The 24,159-nt window shown below is 33.4% G+C and overlaps 2 protein-coding genes and 1 pseudogene across 2 annotated transcripts; 1 reads left to right on the top strand and 2 right to left on the bottom strand.

The window, feature by feature from the left end:
• Positions 1-2,395: 2,395 nt before the first annotated feature.
• Positions 2,396-3,279, bottom strand: LOC146958710 (ubiquitin domain-containing protein 7SL RNA2-like; annotated as a pseudogene).
• Positions 3,280-11,992: 8,713 nt separating this feature from the next.
• Positions 11,993-16,462, top strand: LOC146958711 (chitinase-like protein 1). Its single transcript, XM_085740245.1, has 3 exons — positions 11,993-12,515; positions 14,475-14,634; positions 15,808-16,462. The coding sequence occupies exons 1-3, from the start codon at positions 12,119-12,121 to the stop codon at positions 16,214-16,216; spliced, it is 966 nt and encodes a 321-aa protein (XP_085596371.1). The 5' UTR covers positions 11,993-12,118; the 3' UTR covers positions 16,217-16,462.
• Positions 16,463-17,821: 1,359 nt separating this feature from the next.
• LOC146958712 (Chaperone DnaJ-domain superfamily protein) lies at positions 17,822-21,075 on the bottom strand. The gene is made up of 10 exons (XM_085740237.1): positions 20,798-21,075; positions 20,647-20,709; positions 20,439-20,505; positions 20,088-20,147; positions 19,930-19,980; positions 19,718-19,798; positions 19,056-19,168; positions 18,719-18,845; positions 18,432-18,558; positions 17,822-18,234 (listed from the first exon to the last, which is right to left on the bottom strand). The coding sequence occupies exons 1-10, from the start codon at positions 20,917-20,919 to the stop codon at positions 18,131-18,133; spliced, it is 915 nt and encodes a 304-aa protein (XP_085596363.1). The 5' UTR covers positions 20,920-21,075; the 3' UTR covers positions 17,822-18,130.
• Between the last annotated feature and the right edge of the window lie 3,084 nt (positions 21,076-24,159).

The raw sequence follows: 24,159 nt of genomic DNA on the forward strand, positions 1-24,159 counted from the left end.
CAAATTTGGTACATATTTCTTCTTTAGGGAAATGAATGTTTCCATGACATTACTTTTTCTAATAAGTGATTCTTGGAATTGTCCATGAATTTTTGTCAAAATTTTTTCGTTTTTTTAATCATTTTTATTAATATTTTTATTTTTCAAGAATTTATTTCATTTTTTTGTAATATTTTTTCGTTTTTTAATTTTTTCATTATTTTTCATTTTTCCAGAATTTATTTCATTTTTTTGATTATTTTTTTCGTTTTTTAAAAAATCTGGAAAATTTGACATTATTTTTTTCGAATTTTTTCATTATTTTTTAATTTTTTATTATTCTTTTTTTCATTTATTTAATTTAAAAATTGATTTTCTGGATTTTTTTTCATTTATTTAATTTAAAATCTGGAAAATTTTTAATTTTTTTTATTATTTTTCATTTTTCCAGAATTTTTTAATATTTTTTTATTATTTTTTTCATTTATTTTATTTAAAAATTGATTTTTTCGATTTTCTATTTTTTTAATTAATTAATTACACACGTGGCATGCCACGTATGCGTTGACTTGGTCAAAATCAGCAAATCAAAAGAGAAACAAAACATAGGGGGCCAAAATATCCATTTTTTTCTTAGGGGGCCAAAATCGCAACTATTTGAAACATAGGGGGCCAAAAGTGCATTTAAGCCTAAATGAAATGCATCTCTAACGAAAAGTATATCTATATATAATGCATATATGTTGCTTTTCTCTTCCCATTTTTCTTTTCTTTAATTTTTTTATTAACAATTTAGTTTAGAAGAATTTCTTGATACGCAAGTTTTGTTAGTTACCTTTATCTTGTATTCAAAATTTAAATCCCCTTATACACAACAATTTCATTCGTTTTCTACGACATTTTTTTATAATAAAATTTCAAAAAATTCTTATAATGATAAACTATTTTTAATTACTTCTTATAAAAATCATTTTTCAGAAAGATCTTGAAAATCTATATGGCTTTTACTATGTTTTTTTTTTAAGAGTACTATGTTAAATTTTTAACAATGAATACATAAATTACTGAATGTTAAAATTACCCTTTTAATTCATAACGAAAGAGTTCGAAATAAATTAATCCATTTTTGAGTAAGTTTTCATAAAAAACATTTTTGAAAATATAAAGCAAAAATCAAATTATTTTAATCTAAAACAAACAGGCGCAATAACTTATTGTTTATTCTTACTAATTTATAATTTATAGTTTATTTGTACTAATTTATAATTTTTTCATAAACTAAATCAAGTAGCTTATTGATATAGCTATGCTTTTCTTAAATAGAGATCATTAGTTTCAACTCTAACTACAAATCAGATACGTCTCACCGTTGAAAATGTAATTCAAAGAGTTAAAATGTAAAAAACTCATTTAGTCGTAGTTTTTAGTTACAACAATAACTTTTTTTTTTTTTAGAAAACATGATATCTGTTGTCGGTCTAAGGACAGACTAATCTAAGATAATCTACCGTCAACTAATGGATGCTCAATTGAAGGTAGAGCAAAATACTATATAGACCTGTCATACACTGAATATACACCGAATTGTTGGCTCGTAGAGGATACTCAAACATAAAACTTTGAAAGAAACAAACTCCTTGTCTCAAACCTACATCGTGGCCAACCCCTTGGTAAATGGGAAAAGAATGTGTAACTTAGACATCATGCAATGAATTCAATTTTGATCATATCATTTTTCAATTAAAAAAAATACTTTAATACCATTATATAGTGCGTAAGTGTCTCAACAATTGGTATTACATATCTCAGTTTATTTTATGTTTCCAATATGTGTTGGAGGTAGTGAGAGATAGTGTTGCAGCATTGTTGGAGAATCCTACAAAAGCTTAAAAGAACAATTAATTCGTCAGCCATCAGTTAGAACATAATGATAGCCATTAGACTTTCATTTCATCCATCAAAATGCAGCGGCTAATGGCACTGTATGACTTGAAGTATCATTTCAATTAAACTGAATTTCATAAGTAAATTAACTAGTGTTAATCTCAAAAGCAGCTCACGAAGCAATTATAAAAGATGTAAATTCAACTTAATTAACAATAACTATAGCATAAAGTAAATCGCCAAGAGGTGCTTTCTAAATTTAAAAAATTCATGGAGAGCAAAATTTCATGTATATGCTTTATTTGTTTATGCACATCTTCTACACCTAGGCCACTCTCCAATTATTCATTTCATTGCCAAATCAAAAGCATAACTAAGTACAATTTTAACTAACTAACAAAATAAACTAGCCAGACAAACTAAGTAACTAATTAAACTAACAGTTTGTTTATCAGTGACTAATTGATCTTATAGTCAAGAACATTACACACACGCAACATTGACACTAACACTTCGACAGTAAACAACGAACGAAGCAATGAAGACAAACCCGGACACCAAACACACATTAACACTAACACATCGACACTGGACACTGGACATGCAAAGTCCATTCATTTTCCAAAATAGAATTCAGGTGTCACCAACCTGTCCGTCAAAGAGTTCAATGGTGTCGCCATCCTCAACCCCGTGCCACTGAAACGACTTACATAACACTCTGATTGTGAATGAAAAAATAACGACGATCTTCCGGAAGAGCACTGCTGTTGTAACATTCAAGAAACTTCCTTAATTCACTCACTTCAGCACAAATTCTATATCATCAACGATGAAATCATCTTTCCCCCTAATAGCCATTGGAACCACATTCAAACTCAATTTCCTTAACGGCGTTGAAAATTCGGGCATTGGCGGCAATGTTGCCACCGGTGCTTTCTTTGGCTCTAGGAAGTTCTTTATAGTAAAAACATAAACAATTGAATTGTTTGAAACTCCAAGTTCTTGCAGTGATTGATTATTAAAAACATGATCACCTTTGAAAGATGAAAACTGCACCCACATTTCGTTTACTGGTATATCAGTGTAGACTTCATGAATCTTGTGTTTGAGTTGCAGAACGGTGTTGTTTAGGTTGATTTCAAGAGGAAAACTTGACTCGGATTTGTAGAGTTGGACTAGGATTCTGATTGGTGGATCAGAGGTGAGATGGAGGTGAATGGTTGAAGCATCAGTTACGCCACTTAGCCAGATTATTTGATCATCTTGGAGAAGTTGGTCATTGAAGAAGAACAATTGCTTTGAAATGGGAATGTTAAGGTGCTTTTCTATTTTCTTTTTCACTTCCAAGAATGTTTCAGAGTGACCAAGTTCCATTGTGAAAGATTCTCCACTCTCCCTCATGAAAGTCACGTCCATTTCAATAAGCAAGTGTAACAAATGAAAGATATTATAACTGAATTTAACAATCACTTGACTTCATATAGAGATGGTTACAAATCTTATATAGTGGTGGTACTACTTATTATTCATCTCTATATATAAACAATTGCAATATAAGATGTGCCGTGCAAAGCAAAGGTCTTCCAAGTGGTAGAACATTGTCACTAATCCTTGATATTTCGATTAGATATGGTCGGTGCATGTGTGCAGTGAGGTGCATTCAGCACCTCAGAACCGTCCTATCTGACAGTTCAAATTCTAAGACAGTTCTTAATTTTTTTGTTTTATATTAAATTTCAAGGTTGAAATATTAACTGCCTGATCTTTGATCGTGGAAGGTAGTTACAAATCTTATTGTGGTACTATGTAATTTATATTCTGTTTCCATATCTCATTAATTAAGGGGTAATTAATTATTCGTTCTATATATTGCATTTCCAATATAAGCTGTGCCATGCAAAGGTCTTCCAAGAGGCAGAACATTGTCAATCCTTGCATTAGCACATAGGAGTATCTTTTGATACAAGGTTACACACACAGTTTTATATTTTTATTGTTTCCAAAATGTAAATTCACATCAATTTGTTTTAATGATCACTTGGTACAATAAAATAGTCTCTAAGTTGCTGACTAGTCGATTGAAACAGGTTCTATGAAAGGTCATGTCGAAGTGTTAAAATGCTTTCTTACCAGGAAGACAAATCCTAGATAGCGTGGTGGTGGTGAACGAGATAATTGATGTGGCAAAAAGGTGAAAAGAAAAATGCTTATTAATGGAGATTGATTTTAAAAAAGCATATGATATGGTAAGTTGGAAATATGTTGATTATATGTTCTCTTGATTGGCCTTTTGCAACACTTGGAAGAAGAGACTCCCACTTCAGCTGCCGCATTCTTATGTTGCTCGACTGGAATCATTTCAATTATATTTCTAGGGATTCCAGTTGGAGCAAATCCTAGACGAACTTCAACTTGGGAACCAGCGGTGAAATCATTTCGATCACGGTTGTCGGCTAGGAAAGGGAGGTTTTTATCCATAGGTCAGATTGACACTTATCAATTCAATTCTTTCGTCATTGCCGCTTTACTTTTCCTCATTTTACAAAGCTCCATAGAAGGTTATATCACCATTGGAACAATGGAGCAAAGTTTCTTGGGTGCAAAGCAAAGTTTGCAAAGACAAAAAGAGTGTAGGGCTTGGTGGGAAAATTTTTGAGCTCTTTAATTTATCAATAAGTTATTACTCATGAAATGGAGGTGGAGGGCATTGAATTCAATTGATGAGGGAAACAACGCGTAATAAATGCTCTTTGTGGTGGCGCAATATTGTCAACATTGGATGTGGCACAAATGTGGCATGGGATCAATTGCAATCTGTTTTTATTAAGAGAATGGGATCAGGTGATAACACCATGTTCTGGAGGCCGTGCTGGAGGCGTGAACTGAATGATAATGATGGTGAAGCTGTTCAAGCATTTCTTTATGCATTAACAGGAGTATCACTGGCAGAAAATACAGCAGATTCATGGGTTTGAGCTCTGGATCCAATGTGCAGTTTTACGGTAAAATCATATTACTTATGGCTGTCTAAGGTTAGTTTTTCAGCAGAAAATAAGGACGCAAATATGCCCAAAGTTATGAAAAAGTTCATTACTTGGCGATTGATGCAAGATAGATTGGCGACCAGAGATAATTTGTTCAAAAGGGGCATCTTAACCTCACCACATCAAAGGTTTTGTTTGCACTGCTTCGCAAAATCAGAAAACGCGCACCACCTATTCTTTCGATGTCTATTTAGCGTTAGAGTTTGGGACCAAATATATTGTTGGAATGGAGTTTCCTTTGTTCAATATCATGAAACAGTTTCACACTTCTTACAACACGGAGCACTAAAGAGAGGAAAAAGTAGCAGGAGGTTCAAGTTTCTATTGTGGGCGGCTACAGTCTAGTGTCTATGGCTGCGTCAGAACCACATTCTCTTTAACGGAAAATTAATCGATGTAAACTGCATGGTGTCTCCGATTAAAATTACCTCATGGAATTGGTTATTAGGTTGTAGGGGGAACAAGGAGGGGATCCCTTACTTGATTGGCGTGTAAGTCCCATGGACTGTTTTTAATTGATACAACTTAGTACTCTATATGCTCCTATTGGGTTGAGTATATGTATATATCTTATACTCCCCTTTAATAAAATTTGTTGCATATCGACAAAAAAAAAGAAAAAAGAAATGCTTACTCCAATACCCCAATCACACTGGATTTCATTTTATTTGGGTATGTTAACAATTTATGTCGGACCATATTAGTAATATTTCTTATAAAAACAATAGGTTATCTAACCATGATACTACGTCAAAATTAAAAATTGATACGTGCAGAAACAATTATACAGAGAGAGGACACCAAAAATAATCTGATGAAATATTCACATTACACAGAATCAATATATTTTTATCTCAGACCATGTTAAATCGAAGCCAATATTGCAAGTGAAAAATAGAAATCTCACATTTCCAACCAAGTATACAGACTGACTTAACTAATTAACCAACTAACTACGATAATTTGGGTATGAAATGACAACTTTTGTGACAACCTTCTTTTCACATATTGTTTTTTATTACATTTGTTATGTGTGAGGAACCTGGACACAGACTATTATTTGGGTATGTTAACATAAGACTTTGACAAGCACATCATGCGGGTGAACCTGGACTTGAGAGTTTCACATAATGCAGAAACATTATAAAACCTTTCCACATAATGTTTTACAAAACAATATACATAGAGGGAATCAAGTACATATGTATTTCTTAGTATTTAAGGTTAAGCCTAACTCAATCCCAAAAACTAGCTCGTGAACTGAGCATTTCCCCCCTCTTATTGCTATTATTTAGACCATATCATTATCCCGTGTGGACTGTCAACAATATCTATAAATCAAGAAGCGAGCTATAACTTTTTTTTTTTGAACAAAATGAGTTAAAAGTTAGAAGGGAACAATATTATAACTTATTTAGACCCAAACAATGGGTGTGTCCAGGTTCCTCCCATGTAAGTTGTAACAAATGTAATGTATTCAAACTAATAATTAGAAAACAATCGACTAATGTGACACAAACTTTCATGGAGAGCAAAGTTTCATGTATATGCTTTATTTGTTTATGCACATCTTCTACAACTAGGCCACTCTCCAATTATTCATTTCATTGCCAAATCAAAAGCATAACCAAGTACAATTTTAACCAACTAACAAAATAAACTAACCAGACCTAACTAAGTAACTAATTAAACTAACAGTTTGTTTATCTGTGACTAATTGATCTTATATTCAAGAACATTACACACACGAGCATGTCAATCTCATGCCACCGAAACCATCATTGAAGCAATGACATAGACCCGGACACCCAACATTGACACTAACACTTCAACACTGAACAAAGACCTATGAAGCAATGGAGACAAACCCCGACACCAAACACATGTTGACACTAATACATCAACACCGAAAACGCCTTTTATGAAAAGTGTCGACTCATTTTCCAAAATAGAAATTAGGTGTCACCGACATCGACGTGTCCGTCAAAGATCGGGCACTGGCGACAATGTTGCCACCGGTGCTTTCTTTGGCTCAAGGAAGTTCTTTATAGTAAAAACATAAACAATTGAATAGTTTGAAACTCCAAGTTCTTGCGGTGATTGAGTATTAAAAACATGATCACCTTTGAAAGATGAAGACTGCACTGACATTTCGTTTACTGGTATATGAGTGGAGACTTCATGAATCTTGATATAATATAATATGATAAATAAATAACCAAATCAAGAGAACAATAATAAAAAACACAAATAACATATAATTCACAATCTTTGTTGAAAAAACAAATCAGTCAACAACGAAAAAAATCCTTTTCCCTAAAAAGAAAAAACAACAAAGAACTAAGTTTTGAATTTTGATACACAGTTTATCAAAGATGATATCGCCAACTTCAACTGATTTGAAATTCATATTTGAACCAATCTGTTTCCGGTTGTGCATCAAAGTAAAATGTTGAGGAATTAAAAAAAATTCCCTCGGCTCCTCCAGTTTCTTTATCAAGTCACCAACCTTTGTATTTGGCTCTAAACCAGCTTTGATGAAAAAAGTCTTGTTCTTTGAGGATAACAACACTACAATTGCTTCGCCGCTCCTTCATGCATGTTCAATTCAACTGTGATGTCACACTCAAAGATTGTATTTTCGGCAATAGCAAGCAGGTATTGTCCAACTTGTGCTCCATGATACCTTTAGCTTTGACTTCACGGCCAATTTCCACCAATTAAAAATTTGACCCATGATTCTTTCTTTCACAGGGGAAACAGTGTCTTCAACTCCCATGTTCAAAAGGTAGTAGTGTCACCAAGAATAGGACATCTCAATTTGACACTAACCTCTTCATCTTCCAAAAGAATTTTAGCACCCATGTCAAGATCGAAGATAGGAAAATTTTACTATATTGTGTGATGGTTTTCCATAACCTCATCATTACACACCACATCCTTTGTTTCTGTTTCTCTCTTTTTTGGTAGATAGACGAAATGACAAAGTCATTATAAACTCACACACACAAGTGGAGGTACTAGAGTTTGAACCCCGGTCATGGCGTCCGGCCTAACAATTTCAGCATTTTGCCAGTTGAGCTAGGACCTGTGGACATCCTTTGTTTCTCTCTAGGATAACTGAACTTTTCTTCAATTTTTTCTTTCAATTCCCAGATGCTGCTGTGAATTTTCACCTCCATGCTGAATTCATACCTATACTCACTCTTCATCCAAGTTTCTACTATCATAGCTCTTGAGTATTGTCAAGGTAACCATGTTGTTAGAGAAACTAGGAATATAATTGAATGAAAAATGAAATTTTGTGATGGTTGAAGGCCTCTTATTTATTTCTAACTAACTGAATTAAAAAGATCTAATTGGCGGGAAGAGGAAAATAGAATGAAACCTGTATTAGAGTAGAAGATATGGCATGATTGCCAGCATGACATCAATGTGTAACTGTCAAGACAACTCAGCAAAAACAGAAAACTGAACGATCTCAACAAAAAGCTAACTGAATTTAACTGGAGTTTGTAAGAGAAAATTGTAACATATAATAATCTCATTTTTATTAATTTTTAAAAATAAAATGACACTACTTCCTATCATTCATTATTAATACTAAAAAATAACAAATTTCTTTAAAATGATTAAACGGGTAAGAAAATGAAAATGAAATTTGATATTCCCTATATCCCTATCCATATTCCCTGTCCCTATATCATAATATCGCAGTTAGCTCATTTAATATTCTTTACTTGATCAGTTAGTTTTCTGTTCAAAGAAGTTAATTAAACTCAGTTAGTTTCTTTAATATTCTTTATTAATACTAGTCATTTAATATTCTTATTTGATTAAGTTCGTTAAATTCAGTTAGCTTTCTGGTGAGATTAGTTGGTTGTTAGTTTTTCAGTTACTTGACTCTATTCCATTCATTCCACATATAAATAAATATAATAGATTTTTTTGAAGGAAAATAAATATAATAGATGTTCATTCATTCAATCATATTCACAATTTCACCACCCAAAAAAAAATTATTCACAATTTTCCTTAATTTTATTGCTGGGCAATAATTACACGAGACTCTACATAAGCATACATTGTACCACATAAAAAAATGCCGACTCAATGCGCCACATAAGCATACATTGTACCCAAAAAGTATATAAATATACACTTAAACCAAAATTCATGATAAAAATTACGTAAGTCACTAAATAAATAACTTCATGGTTTAAACATGAATTTAATAAAATTCTCACTTTAATAAAGTTAGGTTTTCATCAAAATAAATTCTACTATATAAATTGTAATGAAAAATCTACAAACTATTTTTTCCCAAACGATTGGTATGTAAAAATCTATAAATCTATTTATGAAAAATCTATAAATTAACTTTTAAGGTATGTAAACTCTTATCAAGAACTATTCAATCCAAGAATATAATTTGGGTTATTCCGAACGATTTATCCTCAGGTGAAGTCCATTAACCACTTGAACTTCATCCCTTGATTTCTATAATTTGACTATCACTGTTTTGTTCTATTTTTAATAATTAATAGAACCAATTTTATTTCAAAATAATAATAATTAATAGAACCAATTCTTATAAAATGTTCTTAAGAAAGTAAGGAAAAAAAAGGTGAAATTATGATAGAGTTTGACATCACTTTATATTTCTAACATATATAATATTCAATATCACATAACAAATACATGACTATAAGAATCACATTCATTTTATGAGAATGAGAAAAAATCAATTATGTATGACTTATTTAATATTTTATTACAAGATATATTGGTGGTGTTGTGCACATAGTTAGTGGTGTTTTTTGTGATTGAAATGCATGGCTACAAAATTCATATTTAATTCATGAGAATAAGAATGAGAAAGAATCAACTTTGAATGATTTACCTAATATTCAAAATTGACATATTTATTTTGTTTTATGATTTAACACTAATTTTCTAAATTAAAAGTGAAATCATCAATTTTATAATACACTAAAATTAAATTATTGACCAAGAGCATCCAAGTTTGATTTCTAATTTAAACAATTTTTTTTATAGGTTTTACTTATCTCTTAGACGAACTTCTGATTATCAAAACTGTTTTCCCCCATAAAAATTGGAGGTAAAAGACCCAACTTTAAGTTTCTATTCAACTATTAAAATTTCCAATATCAATTTTTATTCATTCTCGTGTCTGACTTTCTACTACAATAATCTTAACTTTTTATATTTGAACGAAGACCCATCTTGACCCTTCACAATTTTCTGACGGATCAATTTAGCCTTTAACAAAAATAGAACCGAAATTAGTCCTTGAAATTTTTATTCTGAGAAAAATTTGTCCACGATTCATTATAATAGAATGAGAGAATTCACTCATTTTACTTTTGTCCATTGTTTTTTATAAAATTATGAGTTTGTTAAGGATTCTTTTGAAATAGGTTACCAAAAATAAATAAATACATGTGTACTGATGTAATTATTATATTTATTTTGCAACTTATCTGGCTTTGCACTTTTTGGGTGGTTTGGAAAGAAAGGAACCACATGCTCTTCTCTAATAAAGCTAAGTAAAACTTTGTTCCTTAGGTTGGCTGAAAGCTAATAGTGTCTCTTTTCCTTTTGGCATCAACCCCTTAATTGTTTGGGTATAGGTTGACTGCCGTTTTGTCTTGTTTCATTAGGATACTATCTTTTAACTTTGATTAGCTCTCCTATGCACACCTTGTGCTAGGGAGTAACTTTTTTCCCTTATGGTAATATATCTCATTTTAACTTGTTAAAAAAAAAAAATACTTCAAAAGGTATCCAATAATATGAATTTTCCCATACTATTCTTAGTGCAGAAAAAGAATCCAATAAAATGAAAATGGAATGTACGTTTGTTCAAAAATATCATATTTGTAGAGAGAAAAATTTACGATGACTAAAATTCACATAAATGCGCACAACAAAAATTGAGTTTTCTGAATAATCATTTTGGATTCATTGTTGAAAGGCATTTGCTATGATGAGGCAGAGTTTGAACCCGCATTACCCTTAACCTGTAGTGGACTAATCAGAGTAAACTAAATCTTTCATAGCATCTTCATAGAAGGGATTATGCAAGTTGATGGATCATGGTTGAAAGGACATGTGCTTCAGTAATGATTTAGAGGTTGGAAGTACGAGTTTTGAATGAGGGGCGAAGGATTATTGTGTACAGTGCGCGACCTAACTACTTGTGTGCGATAACCATGCGCTCTAAAACGTATTGAGTTTCATCACAGGATTGTAAAATGCAATGTGTTTGACGAGAAATGCCCCGAGTATAAAAAATCATATTAGAGAAACCAGAGACTACTTTTTGATATTGTGACACAAATTAGTATTACCATTATCAATGTTGATAGCAATACATTAAATTATGAAAAGAAAAGAACATTACAATTAATTATCAAATTCAAATCAAGTACATAGTAAGTAAATTGTTGAGTATAATTAAAAATAAGTGTTTGTATAAATCTTAGTTTTACCAATAAAGAATTTTTACCTATTCATGTTCTAATATTCAGTTTAGAAATAAAAATTCTTAAAGGAGAGTTTGCCGTTTACACAAAATAAATTCCTAATTCTCTTTTACTTAATCGATGCCCTTGAATTGTTCTAATAATTTTTTTTTTGAGGAATTGTTTTTATTAGATTGATGGCATTCAATTCAAAAATCAAAATTTAAAATTAGTATTATATGTCATTTAAGGTTAAATCAATATGAAAACTGTTTTTTTTTTTTTTTTTTTGAAAAATGAATGCATATCATTTGATTCGATGACAATAAAGAGAAAAAAAAAGAGTAAATTATGTAAGAGTAATGTTATTTGAACAATTATTTATGTGACAATTAATTGGATAACCATTACAAAGAAAAAATAGATATTTGCACGAAAACCAAAATAATAAAAAAATAGAGTAAAAAGTAATGTAAATATGAGAGATAAAATTATCACAAAAATTATCATAAAATAAATGTTCAAATATCATTTCTAATATCGTAAATATGAGAGAAATAATTCTTCAAAAGTTGTAGCACAAAATTGGTTGTAGCTTGTAAACTTCACCACTAACACTTCCCTTCAAATAAACACTAGTAACACTTAATTATTATTATATTCATCACTCGCGCGTATTTCAATTCATTCATTCTCCCACCCATTTCCTCTTCAGAAACCTCAATGGAGAAACAAAACACCGTCGTTTTGTTAATCACATTGCTTATTCTAATCACCGCCGTAACAACCACCGTAAAAAGCGACGATGAATCAAAAACAAAACCACTAGTGAAATACTCACACGGAAAGAAGTATTGTGACAAAGGTTGGGAATGTAAAGGTTGGTCGATTTATTGTTGCAATTTAACCATAACTGATTATTTACAAACCTATCAATTCGACAATCTGTTTTCGAAGCGAAACTCGCCCATTGCTCATGCTGTTGGGTTTTGGGATTATCACTCTTTTATAACTGCCGCAGCGGTTTTCGAGCCATTGGGTTTTGGTACTACTGGGAATAAGACTTTGAAGATGATGGAGATTGCCGCATTTCTTGGACACGTTGGTAGCAAAACCTCTTGTAAGATTTTTATTTTTAGTCACTTAATTGTTTAATTTTGATGAAATGTGTGTTTGTAGTGAAAATGATTAATGGAATTGCGTTTGGTGGTTTAATTGGTATGTTTGGTTTGATTTAGATTTCTAAGGAAAAAAAATTATGACTTGTTAGGGTTAATGTGGTAAATTTTTTTGATTGGATTAGTTTCAGCAAAAAAAATCAGATAGAAAGAAAAAATTATGGATTGGTATATTTAAGTGTAATGGAGAAGATTTTAGATTTGAGTTTACAATGTTTGAAATTATGGGTGAATTGGATTGTTGTTGTCTGATTGATTAGTCTGTTGTAGATCTTGATTTGTTGAATTGCATACATTTTTTGAGAGAGATAATGATGTGTTAACTGTTTAGTTCTAGCTATATGGTTGCTAGTGAATTATGTAAAGAATTGAGTTTTTGTTGATGTCGTCGTCGTCGTCTTGATTTATGATTGAAATGGCGTGTGACATGTTTCATGGTAAGATAGAAACCATTCAAAGTGGATTGAGGAGCGGAGTGACTGACCTCCAAAGCGGTATAGAGGATATTGACCAATATTTAGGACATTCTTAATTAATAATAGAAGTTTATCTTGATTATTTTCAAGTGATTGGATTGGACTTTTGTTTGTGTTAGGGTGGTCTGGTGTTTGAACAGGAAATGAAAATTGCCTTGCTCTTTCAATTTGTCCTGCTTTAGTTGGTCTAGGGGCTTTTTGTATTGATTGTAATCTAGTTTTGATTGGATCATATTGGTGAATCTGATCTGGGGTGGATTCATTGCGCTCCAATTTTTTTTCCAGTTCTGTTGGTTTTGAAGATCAATATAGCCAAGATCGAGTCCCAGTTCGTAGGATCGCACGATCTTACGTGCCACAGCACCTCGACCGTGCTTCGACTTTACTCTGGTTCGGTTTTGCTCTGTTTCCTCTGTTTTTTGCCATTTTCCTCTGATTCTTCTGATTTTTGCCGTTTTTCCTCTGTTTCCTCTATTTTTCTCTATTTTGTTGCTTGATTCCTCTGTTTTTCCTCTATTATCTCTGTTTTTATGCTTGGTTCCTCTGTTTTCCCTCTATTTTATATATCTATTTCTCTCAACTCTATCAACAACCTACCGATCCTACTTACGAATCGTGTTACGTTCCTCATGTTTATGTTCTTTCACCGGCCGACCGATCCTACATAGGATCTCGATCCTGACTACATTCGTGAAGATGGTTATACATTCTGACATTGGATTCAACTTCAGTAGTAAGAGCTATTATTGCTTCTGTCTTCATCATCATCAGGGCCAGGCCAAGGTTTCATCCGTTCTGCAGAATTAGGTACTGGTTGTAGTAGCAGCAGTAGGCGCTTTGTTGGTCTAGTCTCTGGTTCTTTTGCAGCACATGTAGAGTCTCTTTGTTTGTATACTGTCAGAAACAGGTGTATGTTATTCAAGTGCTCTCATATGTGCATCTTTTATGTGTGATTGTTTTAGGTGTTGTTAGGGCTATTGCCCCACAATCTATCTAAACGTTGTATATTCACTTGTAGGTACCTCTGGTACCTTATCTTATTTCATAGATTTAAATTCTATGTAAAGCAAATAAGTTATAGGGTAAAATAACTAAAACATCCAAAAAGAACAGACGGAATAGCTGTCAGTTGAGGGTATGTTTGAGTTTTTAAAGTAGTTTCGCTGCATTGGCCAAGTACCCTTACTAAAAAATGCAATGCAACAGGGGTTGCACATAGCGCTTAGGGCTGCTACGCAACGCCGCTATAGCAGCTGCTACTGATTACATAGATAAAAACTTGTTTGGTGAAAGTTCTTTTGTTTGATAGATCGGTCTTAGGTTTAACATTTGTATAGTAGAACTTGATAACGGTGCAATGATTGATTTGGTTGGGTTTGAATTTTAGAATTTGGATATTTATTGTTCTTGTAATGCTAATGACAGGTGGATATGGAGCGGCAGATGGAGGACCTTTGGCGTGGGGTCTCTGCTACAATCACGAAATGAGTCCTAGCCAGTCATATTGTGATGACTATTTCAAATTCACATACCCCTGTACTCCTGGGGCTGAATACTATGGGCGTGGAGCCATTCCTATTTACTGGTATGCATACTTCTAGCATTACTAAATACTAAGTTATGTAGCAACGACACTTCTGATTGAAGGCATGTCTGACGTGTCAATACACGACACCAACTCAAACGCATGTGATTAGATTCAATTAATTCATTTTCTCAAATTATTATCGGTCGACGTGTCAGTGTCGTGTCCGATTTCCGTGCTTCATAGATAGAAGGCCTTTTTTTCCTTCTTGTTTTGGGACAAAAGGTTGCTGGTTTTACAAGTTTCTTTCCTGTTCCTTAATCGATGATATGTTTGTCATTAAACTTGCTGATGTTATTTTGAGGATTCCCCAATATGCCTCACCAGTGTACCAAATTAATCAGACTCGCTGAAGGGTAACACTTAACCCAACTTGCAAGATTATTTTTTTATCGGAGATGTTGGCAACATTTCCCCACCGAGGAAGAAAAAACGTACAACATTTGAATGCTGGTGGTCTTAAAAATCAGTTCATCCTTAGCAAAAACAGTTATGATTAGAACTTTCTTTGTTGTGTAAATGTCACATTTGGCCCACATGATTAGAAGAGTGGAAAGCCTTTAAGATATTATTTAACACCCCATTGTGGCAATTATAGATCCTTCAAATTATCATCAGAGAGTGTTAATTGATCATCGCAAAGTTTTGAAAGATTGGAGCGCAAATAGTCTGGTGCAATAGGAGATAAAATAAAAATAAAAAAATATAAAAGCACGGGAAAATGGATAGAATATTGAGCAGCTGATTGGTGAAAGAGAGACACTGGAGTGTATAGCTGGGTTTTGTGTGGATGATATACGAAGTTATCATTAATACAATTGAAAATGTAAAAATAATGTATGCATGTGCAGGTTTTCTAGAACACTAGCCGATTCTAAAACTTTCAGATTTTTTTCATTGTTTAACTTTATATTGTAGAATACGCAAGTTACTAATTTTTCTGGACGTGGTTGATGTTTGACCATATGGGTAAGATGACAATCGATGATGTTATAAGTTAGCATGTTTCTTCAAGTATTTAGGCAAAAAGAAATTCCTGTGCAGATCTAAACCAGAAATGCGTGCACACTTCTATAAAAAGCAGTTGAGCTGGTTTTAGTTGAAATGAAGAATAACCATTTAAAAAATTATTGCTCGGGTTCATGACTGTACTTATTGGTGCCATCATTATAGGAACTACAATTACGGAGCTGCTGGGGAAGCTCTGAAAGTGAATTTACTTGACCATCCAGAATATATAGAGCAGAATGCAACCCTTGCTTTCCAGGCTGCAATTTGGAGATGGATGACACCAATCAAAAAGTCACAACCCTCTGCTCATGATGCCTTCATCGGCAATTGGAAGCCAAGCAAGAATGACACTATGGAGAAACGCATCCCTGGTTTCGGTTCTACAATGAACATTCTCTACGGCGAAGATGTTTGTGGGCAGGGTGATGTTGACTCTATGAACACTATCATTTCCCATTACCTACATTATCTCGACCTTCTTGGTGTCGGTCGTGAACAAGCTGGGAGCTATGATGTCCTTACATGTGCGGAGCAGGTTCCTTTCAACCCGAACAAAGCTGCTTCGTCTTAAACTAGATCATATTTATCATCGTATGATATTGCTTTGCCTATACCTTTGAAAAATGCTATGCTAATAGGGGGTTTTAAAGCTATTGACAAGGTTGTCAAAATCGCGAGTTAGCTCGTGGAATCATGCATTTAGTTGACTCGGTTGTAAATTCAAATTTTAGTAAACTCAGAAATATAACCGAGTTTACTCTTGTAAACTCCTAAGGAACTCCCTAAATTTTGGTAAACTTGCATGACATTTTTAGAAGATTATTTTATCTTCTTTTTTTTATTATCTTTTTTCATTTTAGTTTTCACATTCAATTTATTTTTTTGTATGTTAGCTTGATTTTGCTTTATAGTAGAGTTACAATTTTTAATTATTGATGAATTTACTGTAGTATATAAGTATATCTGTCATATACATTACCTTTAATATTTGGTAAACTTGCACAAGATTACAAATCAATTTCACATGGTCAAAACGAGTTACCTAAACTATCAATCTTGACAATCTTAGTTATTGGCAATGCAATAATTTTGAACTGTGTGGCAGTGTGTGAATTCTTTATAGTTTTACTTCTTGTTGTGTATAAGTAAAGTCATTTGTAATATTATCACACTTTTGTGAGAAATCTGTGTCTAGTATTATGTTTTTTTTCATACGTATATACATTCCTTTTGTTTTTTTGAAAGGACGTATATACATTCGTTGGCCGTAGTTGTTTTTAATGTAAATTTGAAGTAGTTTATATCAAACAAATTTTTTTATTTGAGTCACGTGTGTAAATTAGTGGCCAACAATATAATTTATCTACTATATAGATAATTGCCCCGTATTTTATTACCTAAAAAAAAAAAAAAAAAACAAATTGCCCCGCATTTTATTTAGACCGCATATAGATGGAAGATTTAGGGCCTGTTTGGATTGAACTTATTTTGAGCTTATGAAAAAGAGCTTATGCAAATAACTAAGCTTTTATGTTAATTCATAAGATCTTACTAACGAAAATTGTATATTCATAAGTTGTTTTTCCATAAACTACCTTAACAAACTTATAAATAATACATTAATGTTTATTTATTTGCATAAACTGTTTTGCATAAGCTCTAAAATAAGCCAACCCTTAGAGGGAAGGAAAGCGAATGGCTTATTCTACATTTTAAAATTAAATTTAAGAAATTATAAAATGTTTTATAAATAAACTAAGTAAGATTCTTTTGAAAGAGCAAAATGGTTATTCAATCGAGTATGATTGCAATGTCATATGATTATTTATTATGTTATTCTTTTCAAAATATTAAATAACTATCAAAATAAAGACTTGAAGGTGGTTGTGACAATGGTGGAGATTTGAAAAAAAATATGTGCACTGCGCCTAACTACTTGTGTGCGATAGCCATCCGCTCTAAAAAGTATGAGTTACATCACAAGATTGAAAATTTTAAAGCACTAACCTAGGTAAGCAACGTGAAACATGGCACTTTAAAACAATAAGAATGAAAAACAGGCATTTCGCATATATTTACAAACAATTCATAACTCTGCAATGTCATGCCGCTATCTGATAAAACTCCGCATACTTATTAAACAAAAGATGCACAAAAACACTGCCAAAAATACAAATGCTGCAAAACTGAGGCTAAGTACCAACTTCATTGACAGAATGTAACAATAGCTAAACCAGTTTCCTTTGGTGTTCTGTTTATAGACTCAAAGTGCAACCTACTTAAATATCATTTGCGAACTTAGTACATTTTGTTTATAAATCTAAGATTTTGTGGTTGACATGAATTATTTTTCTCTAATATAGCAACCCAAAATAAATAATTTTGCAGTATTATAATTTTAACTATTATCTTATAATTCGGTTCAATTTCACAAGTAAAACAAAATTTTGCACTTGGAAAACAGCACGTGAAGCAATTGTATCAGCTATCTTCTGCGCTTTGATTCTTTCCGCATCTCTGTCATGTAGTTCTCCATATTTGATTTCTTCCATAAGCATCTTAGCACAAGATCTTCCTTTGATGTTTCATCTATTAATAACAGGCACCAAATCAGTAAAAACCCATTAGCTTAAGGGCCCTCACGAGATATGCTAGTTGGTTAGACTATGCATGTACAATCCAGAACAACAAGTAATAAAAACAGGATGATTCTATTTCGGAAAACAAATTCTGCTACTTTCTCAGTTCCCAAAGAAGAAGATTCATTGTAGAGAAATTGTACTCACCTATACCTCTCCATCTGTCATCAGGAAGACCAAGGGACCTTTGTGTCAAATAAGAAGCATCGTCCCAAGAATAAGGGGACTTTTTCACCTTGTATGTCCAAAACCAACAGCCAGACCATAGCAGCAGCTGGATGCAGGACAGGATTAATCAAGAGTTAAACATAAAACAATACTTTAATATTCACAGTTCAGCACTACAAGTAGGAAAGAATTTCATGTCCTAAATAAAGTAATTCGAGATTCTAAGATATGATTGCATCTTCCAAATAGAAGATTTTAACGCTGACCTTTCCTAAAGTATAAGGTAAAAGAATGAAGCGGACACCGATAAGTTTCCATATGGAGGGCCTTTCAGTTCCTGTTATCTGCAGATCAAGTTCTTCCTCCACTTTACTGAGGTCTTCCTCCACTTTTCTGTATATAAAGGTCATTCAGATTGTGCCATTGTGTATCGGAAGTAAAGAAATTACAGGCAATGAATTGAAATCTTATGAATCAAAGAGAAACTGGCTTAACAGAGGAAATGAAAGTTTGCAAGGAGGAAAACCAAATTGAAAAGGCCAGTAGACATACGAAATAGGAAATCACACACACGGACTATATAGAATCAGAATGATACCATACCTGTCCTTATTCTTTTGACCCTTCTTCTTATTTGTAATCCCACCACTGCGCTCAAGCTCCAACGCCCTGAGTTTATTTTTATAAGCAGGAGTCTTCTTCACCATGGCCACAGCCTTTATTAACACAAAAAAGTCAGTGCAGTGAATCTGGATGTTTTAATCTTCCGAAAACATTTCACAAAAAACAAATCGAGCGATTAGCGCAAATTGATTATAGTTTATACATATCTTCAAAATGTAGTACATTGCAAAGGCCTAACCTACTTAAAGTCTTTAGTTTGCATCCAAGACTATAGACATTTTAAAAAATTTTAGCTGAAAATGGCAACTACCTAATAGCTTCCTTGTGAATATATATTCCAAAACAGACAATATGGTTCTACGACCATAAATTGAATATCCAAATGAAGAATTAAAAACCCCTTACACCATTGTGTCAGACTAATTGGCATAAGTAGGCTGAATACAGTATTTAAGACCACAAATGCATCTCTTCAGAACATCAACTAGTCAGTTGGAGCACGGAGTGCGATAAATGCATATTTCACATAAATACAAATTTGTACACTTTTGGGAATATACTGCATAAGCAATTAAATATGCGGAACATCATTTCACATCGATGTTTATATAAAATAAAATGTAATTAATATATCACAGTACCTGATTATACCTTGTCGTTTGATTTAGATATTGGAAACCAGAAAGAATAAGAAGAAGGCCAACCAATACAGCACGAGGATCCTAGCAAGTCAAAGTACACAAGTACTAACTAATCAGATTCAAAGGTAAAAACCATAAAATCAATCAATATTTCAAGTCAACTACAACCAAAATATATTAATGGTCAGCAATAGAAACATAGCAAATCTCACCGTCTTGTGACCATAGTACGCTCGATAGTATTGTGCGGTATTATAAAACACCTGAGATCAAAAGAACATAACTCAATTCTACTTCAATCAATGAACATTATTAACAAATCACTGTTTAAAAGGATACCAAACTTATGCATAAGAAAAAATCTAAATACCTCCTCTGGATGTGCAATTGCATAATCGTATTTTTCTCGTGTAGCTTCATCCTTCAAAATCTGTAAAGAAGTTATAATTCCATCATTCATAATGACACCATATCATTTTCTCACCAAGATATAATGCAATGTGGCTACTTTTCAATTAGTTTCAACATTGCAAAACATTCAATTTTAACAAAGATGCACTCCAACTCTATGAACCACTGACACCAATAATAATTTGACAAGAATTTATTAAATGTAATCACATGTGTCGGTCGGTGTGAGACACGTCGTCTTTGATTAGAGTTGTCGGTGCTACAGAGCTCTTACTTTCAAAATCATTGAATAAAAGAATAAGCAAGTCACCTCATAAGCATTGGCGATTTTAACAAAAATCTTTCGCGATTCTGGATCAGGATTTTTATCTGGATGACTGATTTAAATAGAAAAACAAAAAATAAATGAATCAATTACAAAAACACCAAATTAAGAGAATGAATTAAAACAGAGAGAGAGAGAGAGAGAGAGAGAGAGAGAGAGAGAGAGAGAGAGAGAGAGAGAGAGAGAGAGGTACTGTTTCAAGGAGAGTTTGTAATAAGCTTTCTTAATTTCAGAAGAATTAGCACTCTGAGTAACCCTGCAAATAAAAAACGAGATTGGAAATCGAGAAAATTGAGAAGAAAAGAAAAGAAAATTGAGAAACCCTGCAAATCACGGATACTGACCCGAGAAGATCATAGCAATCGTCTTCGTCGCAGTAAATTGCCATAGAAGGAGAAATGGTGGCTAAAATGAGAACCACCACGAGAATTGGGCGCCACCGGAATTGTGCCGGCGGCGGATCCATTATGCCGAATTTGATTCGCCGGAATTCGGTGTCGTTTCTGCTTTTATTTTTTCAGTTGACCCAAACACCGAACAGAAATTGTTCTTACAAATCTCAATCTAGTTCGGATCTTTAATGCTCCGAGATCCGACTTGAATTGTAGTTGTAGGTAGTATTACGCATTTTTACACAATGCTGTTTTTTATATCCTTACGGACAAGTTTTTCAGTTTTCACATGGTTTTCTAGTTTTCCTTGTTGACAAATTCTAATTAATTATTTTTTAAGGAGAGTTATCACTTATTCTAATTAATTATTGAGTTTAATTTTCTATGCAATTATGACTTAGTATATTTGTTACTTGATCTGTTTCAAATTATTATCATTCTAATAAAATGTAAAAAGAATAAAACAATAAGGAATTTTGGGAGATTTTGGACTGTCATTTTTCTTATTACAATTATACTCTTAAACAAAATTTTCTATAATAATGTGTTGGAACAAAATGTGTTTAACAATAAACCTTAAAGAGTTTTGATGATAACAAAGTATTAAAAATTGTAAATTGGACTAGCTAATATTTGTTCAAGTGTACAGGACCATAATTAAAAAGGTTACATCATTTATTGGTTCTGAATGAACAAATAAAGAGCAAAAGGAATCAACATAAAATGAAGCTTAGTGCTTCTGAAGGCAACTCGCTCCTAAAGAGAAAAGCGCTCCTGCAGTAAAGCCGCTCCTGAAGTTAGAAAAGCGCTCCTGAAGTAAAGCCGCTCCTGAAGTTAGTAAAGTGCTCCTGAAGACAAGAGGTCCAGAAGCCACATCATCAGAAGCTGCGTTATCAGAAGCTGTATCATTCAGAAGCTGCATCATCAGAAGCTATGTTATCAAGCTGCCTCATCAGAAGTCATTTCACCAGAAGCTGAATATCAACTGGATTTGCAAAGATTCAAGAATTGAAGAATCATCACTGCAAAAGCTGTCTATTGGATTCGAAAACACAACAAAAGATTAGTGGAATTTTGCAACGGTCATTTCAAAGGTGTTTGAAGGCATGTGCTTGCAATTTGGACGAAAGCGTTGACATTGTACTATTGTACGAATTGTACAACCACGTTCTCCACTACTCTGTTTTGTGTCCACGCTACAAGACAAGAAAACAGCTCCAGAATACGGCTTCGCCTGCATAGATGTTCCTTTGGATAAGGAATGGATTTCAAATTGGTTCTTCATAGGACAACAACCAAATCAGGCAAAAGATCAAAGGTGAAAGATCAAGCTTCAACAACGACTCTTTGATGTGCTGGTAATTTCACAACGTCTCTTTCACACCTCTATATAAAGGAGTGAAGACTTAGAGTTTTGGCAATGCTGAACAAACGACTCACAACATTATTACAAGTGTCAAACCTCTGCTGAAATTGTTCTGCATTCACTTAGAATTTCTGTGTCTCAAAGTCATATCTTAGAAATTCTTAAGTCCATTGAGTCTGTATCTGTTTTGTATTGTGAGCACCTCTGATTGTATATCAAGTGTTCAACCTTAAACAATTTTCTTTGTAATTTTGTTTAGTTAGAAGTCTCTTGCAGTTGTGCTTGAGCAGGAAGTCTCTTGATTGTGTTCTTGAGCAAAGGAAGTCTCTTGCTTGTGTGCTTGAGCAAAGGAAGTCTCTTGCTTGTGTGCTTGAGCAATTGTAATCAGATATTACTCTTAGTGAAATCTCCTTGGAAGTGCAAGGGGGACTGGACTACTTCCGGATTGTGGAAGGAACCAGTATAATTGCTTTGTGTCGTTCTTCTTCTTCTTCTCTCTCTCTCTCTCTCTCTGTTTTATTCCGCTGCATTTAGATTATGATTACCACTTCAAAAGCTGTCTCACTTAGCTTCTGATCAAGTGTGTTCAGTTTGTAGGAGAAACGAAGAATTTTCCAAAACACAATTCAACCCCCCCTTCTTGTGTTTTTCTCACCTTCAATTGGTATCTAGAGCCTTGGTCTGTTGTGAAACACTTAACCGTGTAACAGCCAAAGATCTGAGAAAAACATGTCTGGTCCTATTCTAACTCCTACTGGTTCTGGTGATACTAGCTATAAAAATGTTTCACATGATTATAGTGATAGTAAGAAATCCAGTGTTGGAAAGATTCCAAAATTCAATGGAGATGCTGAAGAATTTTCTTGGTGGAAGACCAACTTTTACAGTTACATCATGAGCCTAGATGAAGAATTATGGGATATTCTGGAAGATGGTGTTGGTGATTTAGTCCTTGATGAAGAAGGAGCTGCTGTGGATAGAAAGAAACATACTCCTGAGTTGAAGAAACTCTACAAGAAGCATCATATTATCAGAGGAGCTCTTGTCACTGCTATACCCAAAGCAGAGTACATGAAGATGAGTGACAAGTCCACTGCCAAAGCTATGTTTGCTTCACTCTGTTCTAACTACGAAGGCAGCAAGAAGGTCAAAGAAGCTAAAGCTATCATGCTTGTACATCAGTACGAGTTGTTCAAGATGAAAGATGATGAAACTATTGAGGAGATGTACTCAAGGTTTCAAACATTAGTCTCTGGGCTACAAATCCTGAAGAAGAGCTATGTTGCTTCTGACCATGTAAGCAAGATACTCAGAAGCTTACCTGCAAGATGGAGACCAAAGGTGACTGCCATTGAGGAAGCTAAAGATTTAGACACTTTAAGTGTCGAAGATCTTGTTAGTTCTCTCAAAGTTCATGAGTTAAGTCTTAATGAACATGAGTCTACTAAGAAGAGTAAATCAATAGCTCTTCCATCCAAAGGCAAGTCATCAAAAGCTCTCAAAGTGGTTGAATCTGAAAAGGAAGATCAATCAAGTTCAGATTCTGAACCAGATGCTGCTGAAATGGCCATGCTCTCAAACAGACTTCAATATCTGGCCAAGAAGAATAGAAAGTTTTTAACCAAGAGGAGTAACTCCAGAAGCTCAAGGAAAGAAGATCAGAAGGGATGCTTCAACTGTAAGAAGCCTAGACACTTCATTGCTGAATGCCCTGATCTTCAAAGAGAAAAGTCAAAGGACAAGTCAAAGAGGTCTACATTCAAACCAAGCAAATTCAAGAAGCAGATTAAGCAGAGTTTAATGGCAACCTGGGATGATTTGGGAAGTGAATCTGGATCTGATAAAGAGGAAGCTGATGAAGATGCAAAGGTAGCTGTTGGGCTGGTAGCAACAGCAACTTCAGAAGCTGGATCAGATTCAGACTCAGAAGATGAAAACGAGGTATATT

The sequence above is a fragment of the Medicago sativa genome, chromosome 1 (genome assembly GCF_051527215.1).
Source record: "Medicago sativa cultivar Bolivia chromosome 1, Bolivia_mono, whole genome shotgun sequence".
Lineage (NCBI taxonomy): Eukaryota > Viridiplantae > Streptophyta > Magnoliopsida > Fabales > Fabaceae > Medicago > Medicago sativa.